The sequence below is a fragment of the Penicillium canescens genome, assembly GCF_028828765.1.
Source record: "Penicillium canescens strain IBT 15451 chromosome Unknown utg000006l_segment0_segment0, whole genome shotgun sequence".
NCBI classification, from domain to species: Eukaryota; Fungi; Ascomycota; class Eurotiomycetes; order Eurotiales; family Aspergillaceae; genus Penicillium; species Penicillium canescens.
The window spans coordinates 149,589-173,595 of NW_026703968.1; the positions used below are offsets into that span (position 1 = coordinate 149,589).

The window sequence follows — 24,007 nt, forward strand, 5'->3', positions numbered from 1 at the left end:
ATGTAGGTCTAGGCCCCTTGATGCCTCAGGCCGCAATCGATGCTTCCCCGCCGAAAAAAAAGATCGGAGTTGCCCCTCCTGTTGATCATTTAAGACTTGCATTGATATCTTTACTGCATTGACTGCATTTATCTTTTCTTTTATCTTTCATTTTCTTTTCACTACTCTCCTTTCTTGCCATCGCCATGACTTCCCAGGCCTCAGCGGTCCCTGCCTCGGTGACGGAGTCCGTTCTCCAGAGTTCGCAACCCGTTCCGGAAGGGTCTCATGAAGTGAGCGGCGTGGATTTCGACAAGTTCCAGGGCCGGGATATTACAGTAGCAGAGATGGTGGACAACCTAGCCTATACAGGGTTCCAGGGCAGTGCTGTTGCCGAGGCCGCCCGCATCATCAACGAGATGGTAAGCCTTGAACTTGAATCGAAGTCCTTAATTTTAGAATCTTACGGCCTGTCCTTTTTAGCGCGCCTTCCGTGACCCCGAAACCGGAGATAAAACCACCATCTTCCTCGGTTTTACTTCGAATTTGATCTCATCCGGTCTTCGTGATACCCTGCGCTATCTCGTGAAACACAAGCATGTGTCGGCAATTGTGACCACTGCGGGTGGTGTTGAGGAGGATCTGATCAAATGTCTCGCACCCACGTATCTCGGATCATTCACCACCCCAGGTGCTGGTCTCCGTGCCAAGGGTCTCAACCGCATCGGCAACCTGCTCGTTCCCAACAACAACTATTGTGCCTTCGAGGACTGGGTGGTTCCTATTCTGGACAAGATGCTGGAGGAGCAGGAGGCGGCCAAGGTCAAGGCGCGTGAAACGGGCGACGAGGAAGACGAGCTTCACTGGACGCCAAGCCGCATCACCGAGCGGCTAGGCCGAGAGATCAACCACGAAGATTCGGTTCTCTACTGGGCGGCCCGGAACGGAATCCCCGTGTTCTGTCCCGCCCTGACGGATGGATCCTTGGGTGATATGCTTTACTTCCACACCTTCAAGTCCTCTCCACAGCGACTCCGGGTGGATATCGTGGATGATGTCCGCCGCATTAACACTATGGCGGTGCGGGCGATGCGCGCTGGCATGATTATTCTAGGTGGCGGCGTGGTCAAGCACCACATTGCCAATGCATGCCTGATGCGTAACGGAGCTGAACATGCAGTATATGTGAACACCGCGCAGGAGTTCGACGGTAGCGATGCGGGCGCACGGCCGGATGAAGCGGTGAGCTGGGGCAAGATCAAGGCAGATGCCAAATCGGTCAAGGTCAGTAATTCCAAATGTTTGCATGCGTGGAGGCTAATTATCCACTAGGTATACGCCGAGGCTACTGCAGTATTCCCCATGATTGTGGCCGCTTCGTTCGCTCGTGCGGAATCCCAGAACTGAACGCAAGGCTATCGAGTCCTATGCGGTACCACTGGTGCCAAGCCATCGGGATACTGCGAGCTACAGTTCAGGAGGATTTGCTCCCAAGGGCCAATCACTGCTAATTATTCCAGTCGACAAGCGTTGATCAATCATGGCTCTCTGATCGCGCAATTGTTTCAGTCCTGACCCAGTCTGACGGCCCCCAATTCCTGTCATTCTATAAGCATACAGGAATGCCGATTGTCGGACCTGAGTGGCGTTCTCCACCAGTGGCAAAGGGAGAGAATTCGGACTTGATATGCCGAGTTGCCACACTATTTAAGGTTGGCTGCCCTGAGTGGAGATTTCTCGGATCGGCTGCCGATCAGGAGGCACACAGAGAACAAGAGACGCAGGAAACGAGACAAGATACAAGAGACGCAAGAACCAAAAGAAGAGCACCAAGAGAAGCAATTAGCATACCAATAATATAATATAGCGTGAAAATCCAACCTCATTTGCCTGAATCCGAAGTATAGGAGCCCAAGGCAGAGAGACCCACCGCCCCCGAGTCCCCCCGGACTCTCTTATCTTTTCCCCAACTTTTTTCTTCTTTTTTCCTTCTCTTTGTCTTTCCCTCTCTCCCTCTCTTCTCTCTTTGTCTCTGTCTCTGTCTTCGGTTTCTGCATTCTTTCTGTTTGCTTTCTCTCGCTCTCGCTCTCCAATCTCTACATATCTCGCGTGGTCCGATAACGGCTTATCGCCAGTCTTTACACTATATACAACCATACAGCCCGTTGGAGTCTCTTGATTTTTGAACCTTGTGAGACCGGATCTCATCTTCGACTACCCTTTGATTAGTGTGTCATTTTGCTGTTTTTGTGTGTCTGGCTTAGAACCCATCCCTTGGAAGTATTGGGATCCCGATTCGACGGCCATGGACCCTCTACCCAATTTGGTGACCAATTCACAGCTATCGGTCCCCGAGACCGAAGCTGGGAGCAACCTAATGGCGGCCAATGCTCCAGACAATACTCCAGAGATAGAGTCGCCCAATTTTCCCTCTAATGCAAACCCGCTCGCCTCGTCCGAATCAACGTCTCCAACTTCTCAGCCTCCGTCAATCCAGCCTTCAGAAGAGATCGAACATGCATATTGGGCTGAATACGAGGAGGACACAACGACTCCAGATGAGGAGGAGATGAAGGAGATTGAAGGGGGTGACTCGGACTACAGTGCTGGGGATCGTATGTTTGAAATCCTGATGAAAGCTACAAGTCACTAACCATAAACAGACGGATACTGGGAAAACAACTTCTTCCGGGAACTCGGAGACCCCGAGTATATTCCCGCAGAGAAGGCTCGCCTGACGTGGACGTTCAAGGGTGTTCGAGGTACACCCGAAAACCCCAATCGCGCCAAAACCATTCGTTCCCCCGCAGCCTTTGTTGGCGGATATTGGTGGCGAATCAAGTTCTATCCTCGAGGGAACAATGTAAATGCCTTGAGCGTTTACCTCGAGTGCTCCACCACAATGCCTACTCCGGACGATACACTTCCAGAGACAGAATTCTCCGTCCGGCGAGCCGCACCCGATGCCTCTCTCGACGACAGCACTCCAGAAGTCCATCTGAAATCGGCAGCAACCGATGATGCGGCGGCCTGGCTCGAAGATTATAAATCCCAGTATCCTGCCGCTGGGAACGCCGCTCAAAGCAGTCATGATGGATCCTCGGGCCCTTGGCGAGTACCCGCACAAGTTGGAGTCATTGTATACAATCCGCAAGAGCCCCGGACAGGATGGATGCAGTCATCTTGTCATCAATTCAACCCTCACAACCTAGACTGGGGGTGGACTTACTTCCACGGACCATGGGATCAAATCCACTCCCGCCGTCGCGGTCAACACCGTGCCCTCCTGAACAACGATACGCTCGCTTTCGACGCTTATATTCGGGTGGTCAACGACCCTACCAAGTCTCTTTGGTGGCATCCAAGTGACTCCGAACCCACTTGGGATAGCATGGCCTTGACTGGCTATCGTCCTCTGGGTGATTCAGTCATCAATCACAGCCCAGAGGTAGCTGGGCTAGCTTCATGGCTACACATTGGCCCATTTAGCAAGATCATTCAGGGTGTCGATGTCCTTGAACACCTTACTAATGCCGATGCCAGGCCTAAGCCTCTTTGCAATGCTCTCCAAAAGCTTCTCTGGCAGCTGCGCCGCCGGACACTTTCTCCAAGCTACGTCGATACCGATGCTGTCACAACCACTCTCCGGAATTTGCACGAGTTTTCAAATGACGTGTCTGAATTCTGGGAGCGCCTACGCCGCTCCCTGGAGCTCGAGCTAAAAGGAACGGAGGCTGGTAAGGAGTTTGCTCGATTGTTTGACAGTCCGATCGTGAGCACCATGACGTCTGAAACCGTGAACATGTTGCCCACAGACTTCAACTCCCGCCTTTACATGCCAATTGACCAAGCTAAATCATCTGGCGAAGCTGTCAAGGGATACCTGAGTACCAAGCCCGGGCGTTGGTCGCTCCCGCCAGTTCTCCATGTGGAGTTTGGACGCCATACTTTGGACAAGGCCAAGCGTTGGCAGCTGCGGTATGACAAGGTGGACATGGATGAGGAGTTAGACTTGGCCCCATGGGTGGTTGATGGCCAGGGCAGTCAGTATGTCCTCTATGGCTACGTTGTCCACCGCGGCCGCCGTACCTCGGGCAAGTTTTTCAGCATTCTTCGCCCAGCAGGCCCGGGTACCCCATGGCTTGCTTTCGATGACGGCAGCGACAACCGTGTAGAGTGCTTGACTCAAAAGACTGCCATGGGCCCCCATCTTGGTCTCGAATCTTCTCAATCCGTCGACCACAAGAAGGGGCACGATGTACCCGTCGTTGCCATGTATGTCCGTGGCGACATGATTTCGGAGCTGTTGCCTGGCCCTCAGGGCCCTTGGGAGGCGTCCGAAGCCTTGAAGCGGTACTACGAAACTGGCGTGTATCAGGCTGGGGACAAGCCTGCCGAAGATGTCCAGGTTGAGGTTTATTCGCTACCAGAGTATGATCAGTTGACGAGCCTGTTTGACACCTACGATCTCATGGCGCAAGCTAAGGCGATAAAGAGTGTCATGTATATGACTCTGCCCCGTTCATCACGGCTGGTAGACCTGCGCAAGAAGATCGCGCTATGGAAATCTGCAAGCTCTGAGCCAATTGGCCCTGAACGGGTCCGTTTCTGGCAGATAGGGGACTCCTCAGCCCCATCTGGATCATCGCTGGTATTTGATAGTACTGCCAATTTGGATGTTCCACTGGATTCTTCACTGAGCACCATCCGTTTCTGGATGCAAATCATCTCAGAGGGTAAGTGGAGGCAGATTATTCATTTTAATATTATCGCCATCCAGCTAACAGTTGTTTTAGAGGACGCTCAATTCTTCGCAATCCCAGACCCTCCTACAGTTGCCACTGCAGATGACAAGGCCGATGATAGCATTCTTGGAGTCTCAATACCTGGAACCTCCGCTAATGTGTCGTCTGTAGCAGAAGGTGATGCCATTGCTAGCTCATCAGGAAACTCCCGCCGGCAGCCAGATATCACCTCTGAACCTGTGCCCTCCGATGAATCACCTCTGTTGGCCACTCCGTCCCAGGAGAATGATGCTATTTCAGCTGAGAGGGCAGAGCATGAAGTGGTACTCGCTGTGGCTACTGCTCACGACCAAGAAGCCGCGGTTGCTGGTTCGGCCACTTCAACAATCGAAACCACCGATTATTCTCCCACTTCAGCCTCTGCAGCCGAACAACGCTCGATAGAATCTGCGCCTCAGGCATCAACTGTCCCTGAAGTTAAGGTGCCTGTTGGTCATGCATACTACTTCATTCAATTGTTCGATGCGGACAAACAGGTCCTTCGCACTGTAGGCTCGTTCTTCTCAAAGCTCGATTCAAATGTCAAAGCATCGATCAGGCGCCATTTAAAGAGAAGTATTCGTCAAGATTTCCTCATGTGGAAGCGAGTTGATGGCGCCAATGTCACCACGGTCTCGCCAGCGGACACGTTTGAAGATGTGGTGGTTCCCCACGGAGCCTGCTTCATCATCGGAGACAAGTTGGCTAAAGACAAGTGAGTATAAATTCTATGAGTACCACAAGTATATCAATTCTAATGCAAAATACAGGCGCTCTCAACTTGCTTTTGCGGGATCGTTCACTAGTCCTGACCGTCTAGTTCATTACTTGTGGGCAGACTCTCGCAGTCATCCCATCCAGGGCTTCACCGGAAGCAAGACCATCGAAGCCACCTTCACGAACGACTACTATAGTGGTGACTTCCTCAAGGGGTACCACCATGGTAAGGGCACGCACATCTCCAGCACCGGCATGGTCTATAGAGGGGACTTCGTTTTCGGTCGACGTCACGGACAAGGAAAGCTTGACTATCCCACTGGCGACTCCTACGACGGTGACTGGGTCGAGGATGTCTGCCACGGGCAAGGCACCTATATCGAAAAAACAACCGGCAACAAGTATGTGGGTGGCTTCAAGGACGGCAAGCGCCATGGCAAGGGTATCAGTTACTGGGAAGTGGCCGATGCAGAGTTGGATCTATGCCAGATCTGCTACACCGAAGAAATGGACGCGGTCTTCGCTGATTGTGGCCATTTCTGCTCCTGTGTGACTTGCGCGAACCTCGTCAGTCTCTGCCCGATGTGTCGCAAAGATGTCAAAAAGGTGATCAAGATTTATCGTGCATAGAGTATCTGCTTGTCACGGAGTATAAAGGGACAGTTGCGTTTCGGTTTGAATTTTTTTCCATGAAGAACACATTTACGTTCATTGATATTTTTAGCGAGCTGTGATTTAGATGGGCAGCAGTGATTTCATTCTGTTCCCTCATTTTGGTTATATACGCATTGCCACCTATTTGTGGTTATAGATCGTTGATAGATTCAGCACAATCATTACAGATGTTTACATTTACATTGCACTTGCTTCCTTTTTGAAACACAGTTTGATCTTGATTGAACAAAAGGTATATCCAATGCGCCGGGCCCCGCCCTAATACATGATGCTTTTTGACTTGCCCGAAGAAAACTATACACACACAGAGAAATAGACGATCAGCTCATTGATCATTTGCTAGCCTTCTTGGCCTTCTTATCCTTCTTCTCGCCTTTTTCCTTGGCCTCGGTCTTCTTGTCTTCCTTGCCCTTGACCACAGTCTTCTTCTCGCCCTTTCCTTCATTAGTAGATTTCTTGGAGGCAGCAGTCTTGTTTTCTTCCTCCTTGGTTGGGGGAACCAACTCGCTAGTCTTGGGTGCGGCCTCTGACTTGCTCTTCTTAGGCTTGTTCAGGACTCCCTTGGGGTTAAGACCCTTGCGACGGATACGGTTACGCTCAGCACGAGCAATACGCTCAGTGTCCTCGGGATCCTCGAAAGAAGCGAAGGCACCGCCCTCGAAGTCGGCAGCGTCGCCATTCTCATCGACAATTGGGGTCTTGTCATACACCTCGTCGTCGTCTGTGGACGCGGCTGAGGAAGCACTGCGAGCAGACTTGGAGCCAGACTTTGCGGGCGCGGAGGAGGTAGAATCATCTGTCTTGGAAACTGGAGTCACGGCGGTCTTCTTAAGCTTGCAGACGTAGAAACCGTCGACGTTCTCGCGGTGGGGGAAATAGCGGCGAGTGAGTGCCATCTTGGCATCGAACTTCTTGCCCATGTAGCTGAGGAAACCGGGGCTACCGAAGTCCCCAAGACCAGTGTCGACGATCTTGACGTTGGGGCGCTTGCGCAGGACGTACTGCACAACAGCCTCGTTCTCTTCCACTGTGACACTGCAAGTGGAGTAGACAATGTATCCACCGGTCTTAGAAGCGTGGTCGACGGAGTCAATGGCGGCCAGAAGAAGCTGACGTTGCATGTGAGGGATGGCAAGGAAATCGCGCTCGTTCTTAGAGGTCTTGACGCCAGGGTCCTTGGAAATAACACCGGTACCGGTGCAAGGAGCATCGAGCAGAACACGATCGAAACCACCCAGAGCCTTGGGGAAGGCAGTCCGGGCATCCATGTGCGTCACGACGGTGTTCTTGCAGCCGAGACGGTGAATGTTACCAATCAAACCCTTGGCACGGGGCTTACTGGCATCGTTTGCGATGACACAGCCAGTGTTGCGCATCAGAGCGGACATGTATGTTGTCTTACCACCGGGCGCAGAGGCCATATCGAGAACTCGCTCGTTAGGCTGAGGAGCGAGAGCCATGACGGGGAGGAAAGATGAAGCAGCCTGGAGAATGTAGTGACCGGCCAGGTACTCGGGCGTGGCACCCAGAGGGACGGGAGACTCGAAGACCTGCAGACCGACCTTGGACCACTTGCCAACGGGCTCGAGGACAACACCACGGTTAATAAGGGCCTGGGCGAGGGAGCGACGGTTGGTTCGTAGAGTGTTGGTACGAATAACGACGGGGCGAGGAGTCTCGTTGGCTTCGAAGAAGGCAAAGGCCTCCATGGGTGTGAATAGGTTGAACAGCTTCTCGGCGAGGAACCGAGTGTAACCGTAGTACGTGCAGATATCGTTGAGGAGAAGATCGATGTAGTCGGCACGCGACTTGCCAGCCTGGCCGAGAGTCTTCAGGTCGCCCATGATGCGAATGGTATCGGTAATGCGCTGGCGAAGTAATTGTAGGTCAGGTGCGAGTCCCTGCTGGTTTTGGTCGGCGAACACATCGGGACCGGCGATGTTAGTCTGCAAAGCGGCCTCCTGCAATTCAGCCTCGGCCTCCTCTTCCTCTGCCTGCTGCTCAAGATCCAATTTCCGGGACAGACCCTCGATGTTGGCGGCGGTCAATCTCTCCTCGGCATCAGACATGTCCTCGTCGTCAGAGAACATGGCTTCGCGGGTATGGCCCTCATCGTCGGAGTCGATAACGGAGTTGTCATCGTCATCTTCCAGATCGGAGAGACCCTCAACCCGGTCGTCGCTATCCATTGAACCTTCACTGACTCCATCAAGGTCACCAAATTCCTCATCGTCGAGATCCTCCATATCCTCGTCATCAGACATGGGCACAGGAACAGGCTTAGGCTTGGTCGATTGCTTCTTCTTATCGGCCTTGACAGGCTTGGTAGGTGCGACATTGGCGGCGGCGTTGACCTTCTTCTTCTTTGGGGCATCCTTCTTCGTCACAGGCTCATCGGCGTCGGATCTCCGACGCTTCGCCGATGCAGCCTTCGGAGGCGCCTCAGCACTGCCAGACTTGCGCTTCTTGAGCATTGTGATTTTCGACTCGTCCAGCGGGGCCGGAGGGCCCTGCTTCTTCATACGGCGACCGACACCCATTGTGAAAGATTGGTGTGTATGGAAATGTTTGGGGTGTCTGCGTCTTGGGAGCTGCGATTTCTTCCCGTCATTTTTTTTTCTTCGAGCGGTGAGTGGCGGCAGTAAGAAAAAAGACAGAAGGCGGTGTGAGATAGATGTTTCAGCCTGGAGAATTAGGTGTCGACACAGATTGAACAGCTGCGGAACTGCGAAGAACAACATCCACTTCTCCAGCTTCCCCATATTTGGTTCTTCTTCTTGTTTTTCATTTTGAGAATCTCAGCTACTCTCCATACATCACTCGCCATGTCGGAACTGACATTTACCAAGTCCTTCTTGTCCACACTGGACTCCCGACCTATCAAGCTCCGCGCTGACCATGTATTCGATCCGGAGCAGGTTGGACTTCGGGTTCCTGTAAGTCTTGATTGCGATACTTCACTCAATATCATCTACGGAACAACTTCATTCTAATGCCTTTATGTAACTACAGTACACTCTCCCCCGCCTCTCAGCCCCGCACCCCCCAATGCCCAAGAAAGTGAAGTCCGCGCAGGCACCAGGCTCCTCGAAATCGATCAATGTCTGTATGAAGTCTGCTCGCAATCCCGCTCTCGAATTCACCATCTCCAACGCCCCTATCTCAACCACCTCGATCCAAGATCTCCGGGATGCCGTGCAAGCGCGCATCACCGATGCCCAGGGCGGACAAGTCCCGTTAGACAAGATTAAGATCCTGTACAAGCGCAAGCCAGTGACCGGAACAGGAAAGACCCTGGCGGAGGTATTAGCAGACGAGCCTGCAGTTTTGGCAGGTGGCAAGGCAGTCGAGATTGGAGTGATGATTATTGGCGGTGCCCAAGTAATCGACTCTGCAGTGGCCCAGCCGGAGGTGGAGGAGAAGCGGAATGAATCGCCGCCTAAGGCTGCTGTTGGCCCCAGTGGCGAGGAGGTTCTGCGGACGGATGCTTTCTGGGATGATCTAGAGGGTTACCTGGAGCAGCGATTGAAGGACGGAGAAGAGGCGAAGCGGCTGAGGTCGCTTTTCAAGGATGCATGGAGCTCGGCGAAATAAGATCACATATGCATGAAAGCACGAACTTGAAATAATGCCAATATCAAATGATACCTCCTTTTGCTACAGTTGTGTTCCATCACGGAGAACTCTAACATCTGTCATTTTTCTACAATCTAACCAAAGGGAATAATATTCAATCCATCCGGGTACGATTTCAAAATGTTATACACATACAAGTCGATCTGTCGTTGTCCAAGGCACAGGCTAGACACCAAGCAGAACGGAAATCCCCGTACACCATAAACAACACAAAAATCCAGATCAAATCAAAAGCTTATCAAGTTGCAGTTGGGACTCAAGCAAGAACTCATCACAGAAGCAAAGAAAACAGCACTAAAATCAAGATCTGTTCCAATCCGCATAGGAGCTGAACATGTACCGAAGCAGTAACTTTATAGTGGAACTAAACATTGACATACGCCAGGGAATCACTGTGAAATGGCATGCTATCGTCGAAGTATAAAGTACATATTTCGAAGAAGAGAAAAATCACGTAGAAAAGTATCATGTGCCATGCAGCTCGGAACACCGTCGTATAGGCTCGAACTGGTCCGGCCAATCGCTTATCTGGGTCATGGGATCATATAGCAAACGACGAGAGGAAGGTGAGGAAATACACAAAGGAGAAGAATCATACACAGGATTCACCTCATCGTTTGAATTATCGAGAGAACACCTTGACCACGCCGTCTCCGCCACCGCTGACAACCCAACGGCTGTCACGGCTCCAGACCACGGCGCATACACCTTCACCACGCATCAGTCGGTGGCTTGTCAGCTCCTGGGTACAGCTGCGCTTCTCAAGGTTCCAGAAGCGCAGGCTTGCGTCATGGCCAGCTGAAACGAGTTCGCGTCCATCGGGGGACAATGACATCGCCGCAATTGCTGCAGGATGGGCCAGCATGGTATATGTGCATTGACCTACATCATGAAGAGTCAGCATATTGTTGAGGTAAACTGGGCGTTGATACTCACCACTGTTGGCATCGAAGAACCGGATGTATCGATCCTCGTAACCACTGATGATCACGCCCTCAATGCTACTGGATCCAGTAGCACCGTGGACTACCTCTTCCTCGCCCATTGTCCGGTTAGGGTCCAAGCTAGCGGTTCCATCGAAGCCGATGGTGGTGGTGACGACAGAGTTCACACCAGTAGAAGGCGTGCCATCGTACGTCTCGAGACTCGCCATTCCCACGATTTCTTCGCCGGTCCGGGTGTCGTAGACAAGGATAGAGGCATCCGAGTATGAGACAACAAAGTTGACGCCTGCAAGAGACAGAGGGCTAATGCATGTTGAAGCGGGAGATTCGGCGCGGCAAATGTGATGAACAAGGGTGTAATGGAAGGGTGTGGTTGTAGCGACACTGGGCTGAGGAGAAGATGGGAAGTTGGAACCGGAGGATATGGAGTTCGCCCGACGGCTTCCACCTTGACGGCGGGATCCAGCCGGAGGTGATGAGATTTGAGGAGGAGCGCTGACAGCCCAGATCAGGATGCGACCATCCGCTGCACTGGAGGCTAGCAAGATCCGATCCGGTCCACCGTACTGGTTGCTTGAGTCACCAAAGACGGATCCCACGGTACCTGGGAGAACAGAAAGTCCCCAGACTGCCTCTTTGTGTCCGTCCAAAGTGGCTTTGGGGTCAACGCGCCCACGCTCCCACACGCGCACACTGGCGTCTTGGCCACCTGAAAACACCCATCCGTCGCCCAAAACACGGCCACCATTGGAGATATTTTGTGATGGGGAACAAGCAGCAAGCGAGGTTACTGCACCCTCATGTCCACGGTGAGTGAAGTAGCTGGTAATATCCAAGTCATTGCTGGAACCAGGGCCATGGGCTCCAAAGCCGCCATAGGTGGCTGGGATAATCCATCGCTTGATGGTTCCGTCGTCACTGCAAGTGCAAATCTCGGGTTCTGAAGGGCTACCGCCACCAGTAAAGATGACAGACCGAATTACATCTAAATGACCGCGTAAGGCAAAGCGGACCTTGAAGTTCGAATCCTGCTGCTGTCCAAAGGTCGCACCCGCTTCGCGAGCGTCGATTGCACCGTCGCTCTTTCGCCTTGATCCTGAGCTCTTCCTTCGGTGGGGGAGAGATCCGCTCTTAGACGCCTCGGGGCGTACAAAATTGGCATTGGGGAAGGCATCAGTATCAGGCCGGTGGGGCGGTATGGGCTCGCTAGCCGGCTCTGGCTCTGCGGGTTCATCGAAGTTCCAGCCATCCACATCCTCGGTCTTTTCCTCGTTCTGGTTCTGTGGATTCGCGTCTTCCTTCGCAACTACTTGAGGCCCCGACACCTCATATGCTTGGTTTTGGCGATCATCAACCAGGCCCTGTTCGTATGTGTGGTTCCGGTTGTCGATCGCCGGGATAGGAGCTTGTTGATGTTCTAGCTGGCGTCGATCCATGTTATCCCGGTTAAGATAGTGGTTCTGACCTCCAGCCATAGCATTGTCAGAGTAGTGGTTGGACACAGGCTGGTGGTTCTGTACAGCCATTTCGCGCGCCATAACATGATTCGTTTTTTGGCGTTGCTGTTGAATAAATGCCTCTTCCAGATTCTGTTGCGACAGCTGTTGATTGCCGTAGAGATTACTGGAAAGATCGGAGTCGTTGAGATCAAGGGGCGGGTGAGAAGAAGGAATGACATGGTACGCGATTTCGTGCGAAGCCTTGGACAAGAAGCCTCGAACCTTATCTAGGTCATCTTCTGATGCGTCTTTGCGCAGATTTGTGTTGGCAGGATCCTGGTCATTCTCGAGGGGCGAGCTTGGCTGGGAGCGTTGAGCTGATGAACAATCCAGTTAGTACTCAGGACACGTTCTCTGGTAAAATTCCAAGTCACCTACCTCTCAAGAAATTAACGCTCTCACGCGCCGCCTCTTTCGGGTCCTTCACGTCCTCAATCGATTCGTTGTTGGAGAGCTTCTTCACCTTCTCTCTTTCCCTCTTAAGCGCCGTCTCCATCAGCCGAACATGCTTGCCAAGAGACTCGTGTAGGCGCTTGCTCGTTCGTAGGTCTCCCTCCAGTCTGCCAATGCGAGACTTCATCTCCGCACGTTCGATCTCCCAGGCGTTGCGGTCGCGCTCGTGTCGGTGCCATTCCGTCTGCAGGAAGCGCATAACACCTAGGTACAGACATGGGTCAATGGCAATCCAGAAAGTATATCAATCCTAACTAACCTTGTAATGTGTATTCCGTCCCCTGTGGACCCCCATTCGAGTCACCCATCGCACCGGGCATTCCTCCGACCCCAGCCATAGCTGATGAGGATTGCCAAGACATGAACGGTTTCAGGACAAGTCCAGGCCCGGGGAGTTAAATGAGATATAGGAGATGCCGAAGGCGAAGTAGGCCACCTAACAGTTGGTGAATCGGTCGGCCGTCAAGGTGAGGTGTGAGCTTCGGTTCTCCTGATCCCCGTAAATCGTATCCGCGGTAAGCGAGTCAAGTCCCCGAGTGGGCGACAACAGCAAGGAACCGCGTTCCACGCCGAGTCAGCCTATGGGTAGTGGGGTCCTAAGGAAGAAGATCCAAAGGAGACGAGGGAGGTGAAGCAATCGAGTTGAAGATGAACGTGCCTTCTTTTGTTATGGTCAAGGTGGTTTGGCTGGTTTGTCGGGGTGAGCTGACCGCCTGCTGAATGGGGAAAGATGAGAGAGTCGAGAAGGCGAGCTGACGACGTTTTGAGGTTCTCACGATAAGAAGCTCAAGAAAGAGTAAGTGGAATTTGTTGTGCAAAGTCACTGAAGGAGGTCAAGTAGAAAAAAATAAAATAAAATAAAAGGTGAGCTTGACATCACTATTGGTGCCTGATATCTCAGGCACCTATTTTCAATCCTGTCTGTATGCAGGCTACCTATGTAAGGACTGTTTGCTCTACTGTATGGGATTTTAATATGGCTTTCAGGTCTTAATATCAATGTCAATGTTCTCCAATTGCCTCGTTGAGTCAATATCGTGGTTCAATAGTAACTTGCGCCATCTATATATCTGGACGGGATGTACATTCAACAAAGTCCTTTGTTTGCACAACAACCCTTTTTGCCCCAAACATTAAAAGTATTATATCTGCATGGTCAAGTAAATAATGCCGGATACACCTGCCCGAAGGATGTAACTTATACTAGGAGACGAGACTCGACTAGATAACAGATCCGCAGATCATGATAAATTCGAAATTTAGATTGCTCGTGGCCTCATGAATAATGCTATGGTACACCTCGCTTTTTAGAACTCGAGTTCTTCCACCTCCATCCCACAGTCTACGCACGTTTTAACACCGATCCCAGTCTCTGGATTGTCAACCGACCGACCCCATTGATGAACATGTTTCCTCCCGGAGCCGAGATCGTCGCCGAATTCTCCTCCAGCAGCCCCTTGCCGATTGCGTCGGTACGCCTCCACGCGCGTGCGCTTCTTGAGGTCCTGCAGTTTGGTTTTGAATTTGGCCTCCCGCCGCCGCTTCTTGTCATTTTCCCGCCGTTCGAACTCGGCGTCTAGTGCCTCTGTCGAGCCCCATTTCTTCTCTGAAAATGCATACTCCTCCACTTGGTATCGTAGATATAGCATCATGCTGTTCCATGTAGACTTGTGTGGGTTAGGACGCTCCAAACGGGGAAGTAGCTCTTCATCTCGGAGTTCAGCTATAGAAGCTGGTCAGTAATCGCTCATGTTAAGGACACTCGGTGTAAGAACTCACGATCTGTGAGGAGATAATCTTCTTTGGCTTCGGTCTTGGTCAACAAACTGTATTTTTCAGGGTGTTTCTCTTTGCAGGAATGGCAGATGCAACACTTTAGTTCTTCTTCCCATTTCCAGTCAATCTCAATACTACCACATTCGCGGCATTTCTTTTGCTTGCTTTTATCATCCAGCACGCTTAGACCGGGCTCGAAAGGCCCTTCACGGTTCCGCCTTAGGGTTTGAAGTATTTGGTGGCGTTCCCATTCTTTTTGTGTCATATTTGCAGGTTTTTGTTCCTCCTTATCATCTTTGACATGAAGTTGCTTGTTGAATGGGTCATCTTCCTGGGTCAAGAATCCACCCTTCGTATCGGTCATTTTGCTAAAGTCATAGTCGACATAGCTTGTGAAATTGCGGGCCGGCCTGATCGAATCCGGGCGATCTGACGAAGTGTTTGCGCGAGCATCGCGCACGTTCGCAGGTTGATTGGATGCCGTCATAGTAGCGAACGAGCGTTTGGCTCCTTGAGCGGATTGCGAGGCACGAGGAGCAGCTTGGGCCAGTTCGGCTTCGCGCTGTTCTCGGAGAGCTTTTGCCTTCATGCGGTTAATTTCCTACAGCAGCTGTTTAGTATGGGCTGACCGTGGGTCATATTCATCCTTTCGCAAAAGAACTCACCATCCTGCGCTTCTGTTCTGGAGTGATCGGACCGCGGGGAAGTACTCCTGCCCCAGAGCCCTCAGGCTGTGGAGGTGGAGTCGAACGTCGTTTTGACATTTCAAGGTTGATCTCGAGAAGTTCCCTGCTGGCCTTTGTCTGGAGTGATCAAGAAGATTAGAGATTCAAGTCGGAAGGCCAACCCCCGATCTGCCGCATCACGTGAATCCCCGATCAACACGACGTCATTGGTATAGAAGTAAAAGCATCAATACATGTAAACAGATCAAGTTGAACCGAGAGAATTTCATTATTCCAATCTATGAGTTTGCCACTGGGTAATCGAAGTCATCCTCACGATCCTGGCCATATAAAACCTCACATACGCCCCCTACCGGCACATCCATGACTGCGTCTGTTCCTTCACTCCAGATTTCGCGCCAATTGACTTTGCGATTTTGGGGGCCCATGATCTGATAAGAGGTCGCACCTGGTTTCATTTTGGATGCACCGCCAGGCCGCCGCCGCGCCTTTCCATCAATGACAGATACATTCGCAACCTCATCAACAATATTCTCGATGCTGTTCATAGGCAATGTGAGGTAGCCAGTGTTGTATGCGGCGAGCGCAACGTAGATATAAATCAAGAGCATCACCAGCCATGCTGGGATAGCCAGCGACCACCAACGGTTGGGGTAATAGTAGATGCCGAGTTGGTGAAGGAATGGGGAGGGAAGATAAGACCAGAGGAGATAGAATACTAGATTGTGCCGTTAGCATACGCACCACCGCGGAGCTGCGAGATATGATATCCATGAGACTTACGGAAAGCTAACGAAGAAGCCAAGTATAACACGAAGCCGTAGTACTCATAGGTGGGTACTTTGGGACTGGCGCGTGGCACGGTCGTTGCGCGACGAGCTGACTTGGCGACCGCCGCCTCGGTATCGTTTGGTGTCTCTACATCTGAGCTGTCTGGGGTGGTTGGGCGCGACGTAGTAGTCGAGAAGGGTGGGCGGAGAAGAGATGTGAGTGACGGAGAAGGTGGTAGAGGGGTTGGCGGACGGTTGTAGAATGGCGGCGCAAATGCATTCGGGCCATGAAGAGAGCTGGAGGATTGGCGGAATGGATGATGTCGACCAATATTTTCAGAAGATTCATCTGAATCAGAATCCGAGAACGATTGGTGTTCTAATGAATAATGAGACTGGAAGTCTGCATCGTCTTCCACCTCGATCTCCTCATAGCCGGGGGAGATTACGCTCTCGTCATAGCTTTCTTGGGGGTCATCGGGGGATCCAGGACCATCGGACAGCAATGGAAAGGGCTGCTTATCCTCAAAGGATGAAGTGAACGTGTCCATCAGTGAAGTGAAGAGTTGTTGGCGTCTCCCCTTTTCTGCTATCGCCAGTCGTTCACCGCTCCCCACTGAGCTCCACCTCCCCACTCTTCCAGAGGCTCAACAGCCCTTTACTGTACAGTTCTTCCATTATCCTCTACAGTTGCCTAATTCAATTCAAAAAGGGTTAGATACCACAGAATATGTTTCATGATCGAGCGAACCTTGAGGTTGGACATTACGACCCCCTTGGGGAGAGGATTCCCACCAGTACCAACATCCAAGCTTCTATAGTTGACGATTACTGACCGTTGTGCTTGCTCAAAGTGTTGAATATGGCTGGTCTACCTAGAAGCACTTTCAGAAAGTATTTTCCTTGTGAAAAGATACTTCTCCTCTGATCCTATTCGCAACGGAACAGTTTGGTCGCCACTAGACAAAGAAGTTTTGGAGCAAAGCTTGACAATGGCAAATACATCAGGCCCATTCTCCCTGGCACACCGCATGAGGATCTTTCCATATATCTATAATAAGCAGATTAGCTAGGCAATTGAATAATATATCTCTTTCAAAATCTTAATGATGTGTGATGTCGGACGATCCGACAGTGCTATGCGATAGTCTGCCAAACACGGTCATTTTCATGTTTAAAAACCAGGTATGACCCGTCCAATTTCTATCTCAGGACTTTGATCACCAAGAGACATTAAGTTTCATATATCAATTCAATTTCCATCAAAACACTGCTGTCATATTGTACACCTTCAGGTTGTCCGAAACCGTCTGGACCATATTTTGGATCTTCTTTGCGGACGGGAATTTCTTACCAAAAGCCTCTAGCAACTCCAGTGCTAACTCCAAATCATCTGCTGCCTTGGAATTATCCCAAATCAAAGAGAGCTGCTCGCGCTGTGCAGTGGCCGTATACATAAGGGACAGCACGGAGTTGAACACAGTGACCAAGTTAAGCCAATTATAGGCAATCCGGTGCTGTCTATGCAAATTGATTGCTTGGCGAATGGCCATACCAGATGCCTCGGCTAAGATCTTCAGATTTTGAACGTCCAGTGTTGGACACAAGGGAGATGGTCGGTACAACATGATGACATGTGTGTAGTAGTTCAAATCGAACCAGCTGGTGCAGAGATGAGGCACTTTGGATTGTAGGTCTGGCAGAGGGAATGGCATATTGCGACGCCATTCTATAAGTCTTTTGTGGAGTCTTTGAACAGTTTCGGTTCTTTCCTCTGGACTTTGTCGCTCGCTATATCTTGCTGAATGTACTTGACTTCCGATATCACTTGCAATTTTGCGAAGAGCGAGGATATGGAGAGGGACTGCCATGGTCGATGGCTCCAATGTTGACGATGAAGTGATGCCATCTGACTGGATGTACTCATCGTTTGCGCTTGCAAATGGCTAGAGAATAATTAGACCAAGAACCAGAGAAAGCATATCGTGAGATTGAAGATACCTCAACAGTAATGTCATCATCTTGTATAGCAAAGGGTCGACCCAAAGCCAAAGAAACCACACTTGGAATAAAGATTAGTTTATGTTTCGAGACGCCACCGAATTAAACATACCGATCCATCATGTAAAGAGAGAAGAAGAGTCGCTTTTGCTGTTCAGAGACATCCACAGCCAGAGAATGGTAGATCTCTGCGGTATGAAGCCCCATGCCGGTTGCCATACGAGCTGCAACCCCTACCAGGAACCATGTATCTAGCCGATGTTAGATGAATATTCCGCTGAGGTAGGTTTAGACATCACATACTGGGTCCAATCTTATTGAAAAACGAGTAAGAAACTTGAAGCATCAAAACTTCCAAACCGCCCTGATTGCAAGAGACAATTAGAATCATTATCCGGAAAGTGATGGTAGTGAACTCACCAGATCCCCACATCCCATTGCGGCTTCAAAGTATGTCATCGCTTTGTTGAAGAAATGGACCGATTCGGATTCATCCATCAAGGATACGGAACAATATGTCGTTGATCCGATCGCTAAGACCATCCAGATCCTGAATTGCCATAACGGCGATTGAGCCAAAGGGTCCAAGGGGTCGCCATACACCCTCCACAACACAGATGTAAATTCATTTTGGCGGATAATTGGGTAAAGAGTGTGTGAGTGAGCGAAATAGAACTCCAATATGTACCTGATATGGGATGGTTCCAGTAATGCCAGATCCATCGAGTCGTGATGATCCTCGGCGAGATTCCCAAATATTGAGTTCAAAGGCAATGGTGATAGCATAGAGGTATCAAATTCAAAGGCTGTGGGATTGAAAGTCGGTGATTCGGCTGATATAGAGGCGTTATGATGATTGCCGTTAATATCTCCGTCAAAGACGAATGCATCTTGGTCTGGGGATAGACGGCGGAGAACGGCTTGAGTAAGTTTAGCAAAAGAGAGACCAGATGACGAGCCCAGATATCTCTCTGCTGCAGCCTCCAAAGAAAGAAGCCTTAGTTCTTCGGCCAAATCTTCGGTTTTGGGCCTCGAACGAGTCAGGTTATGGGGGGATATCGGCACGGCATCGGGACCGGCGACACCATTTCCATCAGGGCATTGTCGGGACGGAGAGGCTATTGGATTCTCCGGGATCAAAAATTCATCATCCAGATGGATGTCAGCCTCTTGGTCCCAGGGACATGACAGCGGATCATTTTGGGAATTCTGGGGAGTCAAGGAAGAGGTGAGCTGCTGCTCTAATTCTTTGACCCGGAGCTCTAGGCTCCGTACGTAGCTAAAGAACGTTAGTTCTCTTCAGATCACAGTACTAGTCAACATTAATGCTTACGCGACAGGGTATGAGGCGACTTGGGTCTCATCCTCTAGAAAACTACACTCCACCTTGGCGTGCTGACATGCCTTACACGCCGGTAGTACTTTGTCGCAACGTTTCTTTCGGCGATGGCATCTCTTGCAGGAGCTCTCAGCCCTCGCACAATCAGTCATGACTGTGAGGAGGATCAAAGCCCCCAAGTCAACTCATGGCGGATTATGCGTGTAGTGGGGGGAGATAGGAGAGACGCTTTGCCCAATCCGAAAAGTTCAAGATAAGGCTACGCTTCTACCATTTGCCTTCTTACGGGCTAGTTGTTCTATTACCAGTAAAATTGAGTCTAGAGAAGTGAGGAATGTGTTGGAATTAACCATAAACACCAGATGTGTACAACTGCCTACGATGTGATGTTGGTCTTCAGGCCTGAATGCAACCGTTGAAGTACATATAAGGTATGACCGGACTCCGATCATCTTCTCCATCTTAACCATCTACTATTTGGGGTAAAGAAGAGATTTTCCCCGGTCATTTCGGCGCCACCGCGATCTATATCTCGCATCGGAGGTTCCGCTTGACCTGTGAAGGAGCCATTACAAAATATAAAGATAGGGATCCTCACTAAATTGATCTGGATGAGCAAGCGGATCGTGATTTATCACTTTATTTCCATATCTATACTGAAAATTATGTCTCCCAACGGCCGATCATTCCTCCTTGACCCCCAAAAGGTCGCCGGACCTATGCGATATTCCCATGCGCGCGTGGTTCAACCTTCTACCCACCACACAATTTACGTCTCTGGGATCGCAGCCGTAACTCCCGAGGGAGTTCTCGAGGGAGTCACCGAGAATCCAGATGGCAGCTTTACTGTCAATGTCCGCGAGCAAACCGCGGCCGTCCTTCGAAGAATCGAGAGCATCATCCAAGGCGCCTCACACGGGAAGGCAAATCTCTACAACATCGTGGATGCTACAGTCTACATTCTTGATATGAAGACTCAATATGCGGATATGAACGAGGAATGGAATAAGATCTGGTCCGACCGTGCCAGCGCTCCCTCGCGTGCCACCATTGGGGTTCGAGAACTTCCAGACCCTCGTTTCGCGGTGGAAATCAAGGCAACGGCTGTCTTTGAGTTATAATGTATAGCAAGCCGTTGGTGTATATATTGAAAGGATAATTCCAAGGGAGTTGTAACATGGTTCATCTGTCGGAGTCTCCGACACTTGATCGATCCCCTCGAACATTACCAAAATCTCATCTATTCACCAAAATAATAATAGAAAACATCTATGCAAAGCCACGTCTTTTCATGCTCTTAAAAATCTACCAATTATGTCTCTTTATGATAACACGGGGATTCAGTACTTCAAACTGAACAATTTCACCTTCATAGATCAAACAACACTTCCGATTGCTCAAGTAGCATATCGAGAGTTCAACCCGACGTGCAAGAAGACTGCCTTGATTCCAACATGCTTTCGTGGACGAATCAATAACACCTGGAACTTTTCCAAGGGCGCTTTAAAAGAATACCGGGTTATTGTGGTCGCATTATTCGGCAATGGCGAATCCTCTAGCCCATCCAACACGCCCAACTTTCCCTCATCGCTCGATTATAGAGACTGCGTTGAAGCCCAACACAAGCTCATCACCAATCATCTGAAAATATCTCATTTGGATGTTATGGTTGGCTTTTCCATGGGAGGCCAGTGTACCTACCACTGGGCAGCCATGTACCCGGAGATGGTTAGTCACGCAGTCGTAATCTGTTCATCAGCAAAGACGAGCTTGCACAACTATCAATTCCTCGAGGGGCCCAAGGCCGCTCTTTTAAACTCCATTGACTATGCGGATAAGTCTGTACGGTCTCTGAAACAACCACCTATCCGGGGTCTTCATGCATTTGGACGTGCATACTCTGCATGGCTGACGAGCGCCGCATGGTTTGAACAACGTCTTTTTGAATCTCAAGGCTTCAAAGATCTCCAAGACTGGGGAGCACACATTGGCGGAAAGAACTATGAGGATTGGGACCCCGATAATCTCTTGGTATTGGTCGGGATGTGGCAACGATCGGACCTTAGTCTCATTGGGGGTCAACAAGTTTCGCTTGCACAAGCTCTCGGTGACTTGAAAACGAGGATACTTGTGATGCCATGTCAGACGGATCAATATTTTAAATGGGAAGCAAGCGAGAAGGAGGTCTCGTTTCTGGGAAAGGCAGTCTTGGCTGTCATCCCATCAATCTGGGGTCATCTTGCAGGCAGTGGATGCAACCCGGAAGACACTCGATGGATGGACGACAAAATCGCGGACTTTTTGAACTAGCCAACATCTTAAATGGCATTGGATAAAAGCCGTCAATGTACATAGGACGATCTCAACTAACTTACATATCCTCACACAAATTGCTCTATCCATTACAAAACGTATTGACTGAGCCCACATCACTTGACTACCTAAATTTACCATCAGAGAATTCAAGTCCTTCCAATCCAAGTAAGACACATTGGTCTACAATTATTCTCTTATCGTAGATTTGTAGTGATGTCATGGGTACGAACTGGGGGTGTCGGACTGTCCGATGTCCCATTCAACGTGAGGGGTTACTATCATCCACACATGGGCTTATCAAACTGGTCTTGTCAAGGAAGAGATTGCTGGAGACCGGCAACTGCGTTGAACTTCATCGTGTCGGTATGAACGATACTTAAAGCTGCGCTCCAGCCGTGGCCCTGAGCTCGCACTTTGTTTAGGCACAACCGGACTAGGACACAGCAATATGTCCACATTCCAACTTGAAGATAACTTGGCTCTTCTGGGTGTTATCCCTCGAACCTATGCTCTAGTGCTCGTTCCATTGGCGCTGTACCTTGTCTATAAAGTGAGAACGTCCATACTCAAATCGTTTCCATTTACTTCCGACCTAACCTTGATGACAGTGGACACTGGCAACAGACATTCCCCATATCAAAGGATTACCCGAGATTCCAGGAGCAATTCCCGTCTTTGGCCATCTCTTGAAGCTAGGTGAAGATCATGCAAGCGTTTGTGAAGGCTGGTGGCGGCAATATGGCCACTCTGTATTTCAGATCAAACTCGGCAACACCCGGGCGGTTGTGGTGAATTCGTTTGAGGATTGCAAGAAAATGATGCTTGGACATCAAAATGCGATCATCGACAGACCAAAGCTCTACACCTTTCACGGTGTTGTGAGCAGCACCCAAGGATTTACGATTGGTTCTTCGCCGTGGGACGAGTCATGCAGAAAGAAAAGAAAGGCGGCTGGAACAGCGCTGGGAAGGCCGGCCCTTCGAAATTACCACCCGATGTTTGATCTGGAGAGCTATTGTATCGTCCGTGACATTTATCGTGACAGTTCAAACGGTACCACCGAACTCAACATCCGACCTTATATCCAACGCTATGCTCTCAACACTACTTTGACATTATGCTACGGTATTCGCATGGATGCCGTTTACGACGATCTCCTACGTGAAATTCTGCACGTCGGCTCTGCAATCTCACTGCTTCGAAGTGCGTCAGAGAATCTGCAAGACTATATCCCAATCCTCCGGTATCTTCCCAACAACGAAAAAACAGCGAGATCAAAGGATCTCCGAGAGCGCCGCGATGCATACCTGAATCTTCTTCTCGACAAAGTGCGTGAAATGATCAAGAAAGGCACCGACAAGCCTTGCATTTCTGCTGCAATTCTGAAGGACGAAGAGACAAAGCTTTCCGGGGTCGAAGTCTCCTCGATCTGTCTCTCGCTTGTCTCTGGTGGCTTTGAGACGATTCCTGGAACTATGACTTCAGCGATCGGGTCTCTTTCTACGCCCGAGGGACAAATCTGGCAGGATCGGGCGTATGAAGACATCAAGAAGTACTATCCTGATATCCGGGAAGCTTGGACTGGTGCGATTCACGAGGAAAAGGTTCCCTATCTAAATGCAATCATCAAAGAGGCTGGTCGTTACTATACTGTCAGCTCAATGAGTCTTCCCCGAAAGACAGTGACCGAAGTGAACTGGAATGGGGCCATTATTCCTCCGAAAACTATGATCTTGATCAATGCACAGGCTGGTAATCACGGTAAGTTGATTCCTTTGCTTATAGATCCCTTGTAGATCTTCTAATCATCCAATCCCACAGATGTTGATCACTTCGGTCCTGACGGAGGGAAGTTTGACCCAGAGAGGTGGCTCCAGTCCATCAATCCCCCCGTGGAAAAAGATGCCGCTGGCCTTCCTCACCTAAGTTTTGGTGCTGGGTCGCGCGCATGCTCTGGCCAATTCATTGCCTCACGATTGCTCTATACCGCATTGCTTCGGCTCATCTCCTCCTACAAGATTGTGGCAAGTGTGACCAATCCCCCCAATACCGATTACGTGGAGTACAACCAGTTCAAGACAGCCCTGGTTGCTATTCCCAAGGATTTCAAGGTCAAGTTGATTCCTAGGGATGACGCGATGACTAGTGAATGTCTGCATGCTGCTGAGCTTCGGACTAAGGAGCATTACAAGGAGTAATATTGGATAGCAATTTGTCAAAGTGAGATTCAGTTTTTCCAAGTATTTGAACAACTATTTAAGAAAGTTTTTTAAACAAGTATTTGAACAAGCGTCTCAGTGGAAACTTGAATTTGTACCCAATGCACGAATATTAAACTGGCATCTTTCATTTCGTGCCTCAAATTTTACCCCAAATGAGAGCTATTTCTTCTATGCCAAGCTTAACGTTTTGAAGGCGTAGCCTTTCACCGC

At 50.2% G+C, this 24,007-nt stretch overlaps 10 protein-coding genes across 10 annotated transcripts; 6 read left to right on the forward strand and 4 right to left on the reverse strand.

Moving 5' to 3' along the window:
• The first annotated feature begins 55 nt into the window (after window positions 1-55).
• N7446_008970 (deoxyhypusine synthase) lies at window positions 56-1,872 on the forward strand. The gene is made up of 3 exons (XM_058517715.1): window positions 56-401; window positions 463-1,263; window positions 1,312-1,872. Exons 1-3 carry the CDS (start codon window positions 186-188, stop codon window positions 1,384-1,386), a joined length of 1,092 nt encoding a protein of 363 aa, XP_058368503.1. The 5' UTR covers window positions 56-185; the 3' UTR covers window positions 1,387-1,872.
• A 412-nt stretch (window positions 1,873-2,284) lies between these two features.
• Window positions 2,285-6,110, forward strand: N7446_008971 (putative MATH and UCH domain protein; the record flags this gene model as incomplete). Its single annotated transcript, XM_058517716.1, has 4 exons — window positions 2,285-2,594; window positions 2,643-4,715; window positions 4,776-5,478; window positions 5,534-6,110. 4 exons carry the CDS (start codon window positions 2,285-2,287, stop codon window positions 6,108-6,110), a joined length of 3,663 nt encoding a protein of 1,220 aa, XP_058368504.1.
• A 377-nt stretch (window positions 6,111-6,487) lies between these two features.
• On the reverse strand, window positions 6,488-8,695 carry N7446_008972 (rRNA (cytosine-C5-)-methyltransferase NOP2; the record flags this gene model as incomplete). Its single annotated transcript, XM_058517717.1, has 1 exon — window positions 6,488-8,695. The coding sequence occupies one exon, from the start codon at window positions 8,693-8,695 to the stop codon at window positions 6,488-6,490; it is 2,208 nt and encodes a 735-aa protein (XP_058368505.1).
• A 285-nt stretch (window positions 8,696-8,980) lies between these two features.
• On the forward strand, window positions 8,981-9,749 carry N7446_008973 (uncharacterized protein; the record flags this gene model as incomplete). The annotated part of the gene is made up of 2 exons (XM_058517718.1): window positions 8,981-9,091; window positions 9,168-9,749. 2 exons carry the CDS (start codon window positions 8,981-8,983, stop codon window positions 9,747-9,749), a joined length of 693 nt encoding a protein of 230 aa, XP_058368506.1.
• Window positions 9,750-10,277: 528 nt separating this feature from the next.
• N7446_008974 (cell differentiation and development protein Fsr1) lies at window positions 10,278-13,511 on the reverse strand. Its single transcript, XM_058517719.1, has 4 exons — window positions 12,947-13,511; window positions 12,613-12,891; window positions 10,728-12,551; window positions 10,278-10,673 (listed from the first exon to the last, which is right to left on the reverse strand). The coding sequence occupies exons 1-4, from the start codon at window positions 13,047-13,049 to the stop codon at window positions 10,414-10,416; spliced, it is 2,466 nt and encodes an 821-aa protein (XP_058368507.1). The 5' UTR covers window positions 13,050-13,511; the 3' UTR covers window positions 10,278-10,413.
• Window positions 13,512-13,994: 483 nt separating this feature from the next.
• On the reverse strand, window positions 13,995-16,470 carry rad14 (DNA repair protein RAD14; the record flags this gene model as incomplete). Its single annotated transcript, XM_058517720.1, has 5 exons — window positions 13,995-14,410; window positions 14,467-15,064; window positions 15,129-15,266; window positions 15,494-15,867; window positions 15,933-16,470. 5 exons carry the CDS (start codon window positions 16,468-16,470, stop codon window positions 13,995-13,997), a joined length of 2,064 nt encoding a protein of 687 aa, XP_058368508.1.
• A 413-nt stretch (window positions 16,471-16,883) lies between these two features.
• Window positions 16,884-19,449, reverse strand: N7446_008976 (Zn(II)2Cys6 transcription factor). Its single transcript, XM_058517721.1, has 6 exons — window positions 19,254-19,449; window positions 18,341-19,199; window positions 18,224-18,284; window positions 18,033-18,171; window positions 17,921-17,981; window positions 16,884-17,865 (listed from the first exon to the last, which is right to left on the reverse strand). The coding sequence occupies exons 1-6, from the start codon at window positions 19,409-19,411 to the stop codon at window positions 17,182-17,184; spliced, it is 1,962 nt and encodes a 653-aa protein (XP_058368509.1). The 5' UTR covers window positions 19,412-19,449; the 3' UTR covers window positions 16,884-17,181.
• A 475-nt stretch (window positions 19,450-19,924) lies between these two features.
• On the forward strand, window positions 19,925-20,380 carry N7446_008977 (RidA family protein; the record flags this gene model as incomplete). Its single annotated transcript, XM_058517722.1, has 1 exon — window positions 19,925-20,380. The coding sequence occupies one exon, from the start codon at window positions 19,925-19,927 to the stop codon at window positions 20,378-20,380; it is 456 nt and encodes a 151-aa protein (XP_058368510.1).
• A 193-nt stretch (window positions 20,381-20,573) lies between these two features.
• N7446_008978 (uncharacterized protein) lies at window positions 20,574-21,569 on the forward strand (the record flags this gene model as incomplete). The annotated part of the gene is made up of 1 exon (XM_058517723.1): window positions 20,574-21,569. The coding sequence occupies one exon, from the start codon at window positions 20,574-20,576 to the stop codon at window positions 21,567-21,569; it is 996 nt and encodes a 331-aa protein (XP_058368511.1).
• Window positions 21,570-22,023: 454 nt separating this feature from the next.
• On the forward strand, window positions 22,024-23,773 carry N7446_008979 (cytochrome P450; the record flags this gene model as incomplete). Its single annotated transcript, XM_058517724.1, has 3 exons — window positions 22,024-22,125; window positions 22,184-23,336; window positions 23,397-23,773. The coding sequence occupies 3 exons, from the start codon at window positions 22,024-22,026 to the stop codon at window positions 23,771-23,773; spliced, it is 1,632 nt and encodes a 543-aa protein (XP_058368512.1).
• Between the last annotated feature and the right edge of the window lie 234 nt (window positions 23,774-24,007).